The sequence below is a fragment of the Rattus norvegicus genome, chromosome 12, assembly GCF_036323735.1.
Source record: "Rattus norvegicus strain BN/NHsdMcwi chromosome 12, GRCr8, whole genome shotgun sequence".
In the NCBI taxonomy this organism is placed as follows: domain Eukaryota; kingdom Metazoa; phylum Chordata; class Mammalia; order Rodentia; family Muridae; genus Rattus; species Rattus norvegicus.
The window spans coordinates 15,621,179-15,627,908 of record NC_086030.1 but is presented as its reverse complement, the minus strand read 5'-3'; the positions used below and the strand labels follow the sequence as shown (position 1 = coordinate 15,627,908).

At 49.2% G+C, this 6,730-nt stretch overlaps 1 protein-coding gene across 3 annotated transcripts in view; it reads left to right on the top strand.

Annotated features, from left to right (window-relative positions):
• The first annotated feature begins 5,516 nt into the window (after positions 1 to 5,516).
• Lmtk2 (lemur tyrosine kinase 2) overlaps positions 5,517 to 6,730 on the top strand; it is an 81,965-nt gene continuing 80,751 nt past the window's right edge. For 2 of the 3 annotated variants that reach the window (XM_039089353.2, NM_001427236.1), the window contains exon 1: positions 5,517 to 5,920. In XM_039089353.2, coding sequence (XP_038945281.1) covers positions 5,815 to 5,920 — 106 coding nt within the window. In that variant the 5' untranslated portion in view covers positions 5,517 to 5,814. The remainder of the gene's footprint in view (positions 5,921 to 6,730) is intronic. The other variant, XM_039089354.2, reaches the window with a different exon arrangement.

The following is a 6,730-nucleotide window of genomic DNA, read 5'->3' as shown; positions in this document are numbered from 1 at the left end:
AGTCACCAGCCTTAGGCAGGATGCAGAAGGCAGCAGAAGGAAGACGGCAAGGTTTCCACAGAGATACATTCGGATGAACAGGCAGCAAAGCCAAAAAAGAGTCAGTTAAATTCCAAGCAGTATGAGACTGGCAGAGAACTAGGGATTGTGATGAACATACTTGGTCCCCCAATATGCCTAAAGCTGGATCAAAGTACTTCAACAGCAAAAATAGGATTTAAATTAGAGAAGCAGGGACAAACCTTAAGGAGGTGGTGCCCGAGAGGCAGTTTAGCAACCTTGAGCACTGGCTGCTCTTCAGAGGACTGGGTCCAAGCCCCAGCACCCATATATCGGCTGATAGTCACCTGTAAATTCAGTCCCAGGGGCCTCTTTGGGAAGAACGTGCAATCTGGCGCTGCCTGTGAGTGCCCTGCCAGCGTATCTTGTATTTGTCTAGCTCTTTCGTTGGTGTTTTTGGACACAGGGTTTTGCTATGTAGTCCGGGCTGGCCGCACTTCCTGAGTTCTGAGATTACGGGTGTGTACAGCAACACCAGTTCTTTCTATGTACCACGGAGGATGGAACCCCCGGCCTCTGTGCATGCTGTGTAAACACTCGGCCAAGTAAGCCACACCCCCAGCATCTTCTGAAGTTGACCGAGACGTAGCGTGGTAAACAACTGAACAATTTCCATAGTTTTGAAGAAGTTCACTTTGACTACTAAAAGTTTTGTTGTTTTTTTGATTTATCATATATGTTGGGGTCCAGGAGCTGCCCCCCTTCCCAAACCGCATGAACACAGGGGGAGTTTATGGAACACACACCTAAAGACTGATCGACCAGGGCAACAGCTCAGGCTCGGGAGACATTTCTCAGGGGCAGCTTACAAAGGCTAAAACCGCAACAGCACAATGAGCTCATTAACAGGTGCTGGAAGTGCTGCCCAGTGGTTAGCCCTGACTCAAGCCGTTTTAGACATAACAGTTCACATTGATTTTTAATTTGATGGGTCCTATGAGAAGCTTATGGTTGTGGAATGTCTTAAGAGTAACAAACCTCTGGGGCTGGGGATTTAGCTCGGTGGTAGAGTGCTTACCTAGGAAGCGCAAGGCCCTGGGTCCCCAGCTCTGAAAAAAAGAACCAAAAAAAAAAAAAAAAGAGTAACAAACCTCGATGTAGATCTCTCCTAAGAGACACCCCCAGAATACAGCAAATACATAGGCGAGTGCCATCATTAAACCACTGAACTGAGAACGGGACCCCCGTTGAAGGACTCAGAGAAAGGACTGAAAGAGCTTGAAGGGGCTCGAGACCCCATATGAACAACAATGCCAACCAACCAGAGCTTCCAGGGACTAAGCCACTACCCAAAGACTATACATGGACTGACCCTGGGCTCCAACTGCATAGCTAGCAATGAATATCCTAGTAAGAGCACCAGTGGAAGGGGAAGCCCTGGGTCCTGCTAAGACTGAACCCCCAGTGAACGTGATTGTTGGGGGGAAGGCGGCAATGGGGGGAGGATGGGGAGGGGAACACCCATATAGAAGGGGAGGGACAGGAGTTAGGGGGATGTTGACCCCGAAACCTGGAAAGGAAATAACAATCGAAATGTAAATAAGAAATACCCAAGTTAATAAAGATGGAAAAAAAAAATTAACAAACCTCAGAACATAACAGGTATGTGGTCAGAACGACCCTACTCTGAGTCAAGTTGTATTTTCTATATCAGTGACTGGCAAGCATATACTAGCAATGACATGAAAGAGCTGGTGGGCATGGAACAAAATGGCTACAGCTATGTCAGAGGGAAAGGGGAGGTGTGGGGGCAGGCCTCAATAGTACATGTGGTGGGAAGGTATCACATGCTACAGCACACATGGGGCATCTGAGAACAATTTATTCGAGTCCGTTTTCTTTTACCATGTGAGGCTTGGGGACTTTCCCATGTCAGTCAGCAGCACATGCTTCCCCTGCTGAGCCACAGATTTTGCAATGTTCGTGCTGCTTTCCATTCTAGAAACACTTCTTCCTATTGCCTTCAGTTTTTATTTTCTTTTTTGAGACTGGGCTCCCCTGTGTAGCTCTGGCTGTCCTGGAACTTGCTCTGTAGATCAGACCTTCCTTGAGCTCAGAGATCTGCCTGGTTCTGCCTCCCTGGTACTGAGATTGAAGACATGTGCCACCGTCCCCCAGATCGTTGTTTTTACTCAACTGTACATTTCTATAACGTCATTTGGGGGCTTTAGTTATTTAGGGCAAGGTTTTCATGTAGCCCAGGGTATCTTTTGATCCCCTGATCTTTATTACCTCCTAAGTGCTGGGATTTCAGATGTCTTCCACCATGTCTATGACTCCATTTTACTGGGTCTGAGGGCTAGAGATAGAGCTCAGTTACTAAAGTGCAGACCCAGCATCCGTGACACACTGGACTCGAACCCCAGTAGGACAGATACCAGGCTTAGTGACACATGTCTGTAATCCAACCACTTCGGAGGAAGAAATGGGGGTATCGGAAGTTCAAAGTCATCCTTTGCTACATACTGAGGTCAGAGCCAGCGTTTGCTACATGCGACTCTGTCTCAAAAAGAAAAAGAAGGAAGGGGAGGAAGAGGAGGAGGAGGAGGAGGAAGAGAAAGAGGAGGAAGGGGAGGAGATGGAAGGGGAGGAGGAGGAGGAAGAGGAAGAGGAGGAGGAGAAGGAAGAAGAAGAGGAAGAGGAGGAAGAGGAGAAGGAAGAGAAGGAGGAAGAGGAAGAGAAGGAAGAAGAGAAAGAAGAGGAGGAGGAGGAGGAAGAGGAGAAGGAAGAGGAAGAGGAAGAGGAGGAAGAAGAGGAAGAAGAGGGGGAGGAGGAGGAAGAGGAGGAAGAACTGGAGAGGATGGCTCAGCAATTAAGAGGACTTGATTGGGGTTCAGTTCCCAGAACCCATTTGGGCCACTCACAACTGCCTGCAACTCCGGGTCCGGAGGATTAAATGCCCTCTTCCAGAATCCGAGGGCATGGCACAAACGTATACAGGTATACAAGCAGGCAAAACAAAACAAAACTCACGAAATAATCTTTTTTTTTCCCCTCTTTCTTTTTTTCCTTTATTAGAAAGAATGGAAGTGTGTTTAACTACTGGCCCACAGAATTCCAAAAAATTTTAACAACGACTTTCATCAGGACCCTCCTGAATGCCCTGTGTGATCAGAGCTGAGCTCTGAAAACCTTTAGGGTGCTCACAGGGCACCACCTTTCCACAGTGGCAAGTCATCCTGGGCTAAACAGACTTCATATCCTTCAGCAGGCAAGCCTCTAGCAGGGCTCGCTGGCAGGACAATAATGCCAGAGGGTAGGGTCTTCTGAACAATGGCTTGGCATTGAGGAAGACTTGGAGAAGGCAGCAGATAAGTGCAAAAACAGGGAATTATTATTGATTCTTTTTTTTTTTTTCCGGAGCTGGGGACCGAACCCAGGGCCTTGCGCTTCCTAGGCAAGCGCTCTACCACTGAGCTAAATCCCCAACCCCTTATTATTGATTCTTACCTCAGAGAATCTCACCTTAACTTCTGCTAAAAGCTGACTTTTTTTTTTTTTCCTGCCTGACTCTGAGGTGAAACTTCACCAACCCAGCAAGTCTTTGTTTGTCTTGTAGAATCTCTAACTAGAAGTCTTTGAGCCAAGTACTGGGCAAAGGTAGAAACAGTGAGGTGGGGGCAGGGGTAAAGGTTTCCATTAGACACCCTGTGAGGAATGCGTACCTTAACCCATGCCCCATGGGAGGGGGAAAAACAGTTGTGTGTTTGTGTGTGTCTCAACTTTGGGGCTTACTCAAATAAAAACAAAACCTGCTTTGTGATCACAGAACAACTCGTTGTTGGGGTGCATCTTAATTATGATTAATTACCAGGAGGATTATGAGGAAGGGCTTTCACTGAGCCAGCTCTGCTCCTCACAGAGCCTCTTGTCAGGTTGGAGCATGAATTCCTGGTTCCTTGAATGCAGCGGGTTGAGCTTCCGGATGGAAGTCAATGCACAACAGGACAATTGTGCCTCCTTCCTAGACCTTTGCCTTCCTTCCCTTCTCCACAGAAAGACCAGTAGAAAGAGGCAGAGTTGAGCTCCGTGTCATGGGCCAGCTACTAGTTTCCTCAGGATTTTTAGTGCGGCTTGCCTCAATCAACAGACATCCTGTGCCCCTGTCTGTGCTGAATTAGCACCACGGACAGCTAGTATTCACAGTGGGTATTTGGAGGGAAATTGGAAAATGCGGAAAGCTCTGAGTTTGTGAGTTGCTAAAGTCCCACCTGATAAGATACAGAACCAGTCCCTCAGTTGTTTTCATTCACGGATTGGACTACCAGAGTCAGCAAAGGTAGCTTCGGAGCTGTGTTAACTGTCAAGCACTTTCTCTTGTTTCTTTTGTGTGTGCATGGATGCGTGTGTTGTGTTTGCGGCATGTGATTTGTACATGTGTGTGCATTTTCTCCACCCCCACTCCTGGGTGTGTGTTTGTAGGCCAGAAAAGCCAGAAGAATTTTTTCCTCAGGGTCAGGGTCCACTTTTTTTTTTTTTTTTTTTTTTTGGAGGCAGGGTCTCTTATTTGCCTGAAACTTGCCTAGCAAGTTTGTCTAGCTTGTCAGCAAACCCTAAGGACCCATCTTTTTCTGTCCCCTCAGCAAGCGTTTTTTTCTTTATGTGGGGTTCTGGGGATCGAATCCAGGTCCTCATGCTTACAAGGCAAGCAATCTCCTCAGCCTTCTCCATTGTGTTTGAAACATCTTCTACCCCACCTGGAAGCCTCTCCCTCCTCACACTCACCACCAACACCCAGCCCAGGTCCTATAGAGGACACCTATTTCACGATAAGCCCAGCAGGAGATCCAAGGTGACTCAGACAGGGTTGCTGTCCTCAACTGGTTTACAGTCACAGGAGCAATAAAACATGGGCTGGGGTGGAGTCGTAGATGCTTATTTATTTGTGGGATTGGGTAGAAGCCATCGATGAAGTCATATTCCAGGTGTGTCTTGATGAACGAAAAGAAGAGCGTCTGCCAGGTGAACAAGAGGGGGCAGGAAGGGCTGTCTTGGCAGAAGGGCCAGTTTGAGCTCACTGCTACGTCAGCGAGTGAAGTCATTAACACTCTGTGCTTGATCAATTGAAAATTTAAAAAGTTCAAAGTTCCTCAGAAGCTGATCTGAGGGTAAACCTAAGGTGAAGAGGCTAAGGAAGTTCTGAGAAGTAAAAATGAAGAAGGTAAAACCAGGGATAAAATATCGAGAACCATGTTGGTAAAAATAAGAAAAGAAAAATAAAAAGAAGGAAAAATAAAGTCCCAGATTGAATTATGTGGGTTATCATGGTCTTCTTTATATCTTCCTAAAATAATTCTCGGTGTTACCTGCTGCCCACGCCTCATTCCTCCGTCTGCAGGGGGCGCACCGAAATCCATCTTGCCTCCTATGGCTGAGGGGGTGGGGCTTCAGGAGTCAATATGGATTGACGATTGGCTGATCCAGGTGTCGGTCACGGCATCCCGCCTCCGCTCTACGTCACATGACGCAGCCCATCATGGCGGCGGGAGCGCGGCTGCCTGGGCCCGCGGCTCCGCAGGCTGGGTGCCGTTGCTGCTGTTGAGGGGCGGCGGCGGCGCAGACGGGCGGGAAGGATGATGCTGGCTCTGTGGCCAGAGCGGCGGATGCAGACCGGGAACAGGGTTGACGTTTGGCTAACGAGACGTGTGTCCCGAAGCAGCCGGCGCCGGTGTCGCTGAGGCGGCGCGGAGGGCTGACTGACTGAAGGCGGCAACCCGAGAGCCGGCCCCGGCAGGGGACCGCGCGGTGGACGAAATGCCGGGACCACCGGCATCATCGCCGCTGCCGATGCCGCTGCTGCTGCTTCTGCTCTTGACCGTCGGCAGTGCCCGGGCCGCGCCACTTCCGCAAACAGGTGCAGGTGAGCGGAGCCCGGGTGCTGCGGGGCCGCTGCGTCTTGCGGGGCGGCGGCGAGGTCGGCGGGCCTGCGGGGTTGGGCCACCTCTGCGACGGATCGGAGGCCTGCGGAGGGCAGGAGGCCGCGGGGTGCGAGCGATCCTAGGGAGATTTCTTGCCGCAGGGGCGTGGGATGGGGGGGCGGGGGCGCGGCGACGCGGTGGGGGTTGGGGAAGACGGCGGGGCGAGGTGGCAGAGACGGGTTTCCCTACATCCCTGGGGGACTCTTCCCGGACTCTAAACTTGTTGCCTAAAGGTCCCTCCAGCTTCTGTCCTCTCGACACTTCTTCCTTTTTTCCAGATGTCACCTGCCTCTTGTGGCTTTTCTCGCGTCCTATAATAAGAACCGTTTCTTATCTCTCGTCATTCCTTAAATGAAACACAATGACTCCTGGAAGCTGTGCAGTTTCCTTGGCTCACCGAAACTTGTTCTAAATTTGTAAATTGATTTTAGATGCTGAGGTTGTTGGGTTATTTGTCTATTTGTCTGTTCATTTATTTTTCGAAATGAGTCTCTGGGGATGAGAAAGGAGCAAAGGATGCGTATCTTTGTTTTGGGAAGCTAGTGACTGGTGTAGCAACTTTTGAGTAACCATTGACAGATTGGCCTGAGGGTAATTGAATTGCCTATTTAAGTGATATTAGTGAGTGATTCTCTTTTCAAGCCCTCAGCCCTTCTATATTTTCTGCATGTAGTTGTGATCTGGAGTTTATAAATAAAACTTCAGCCAAAGAAACCATCCCAGAAATTTTAAGGATTAAAAATTCAGTGGTG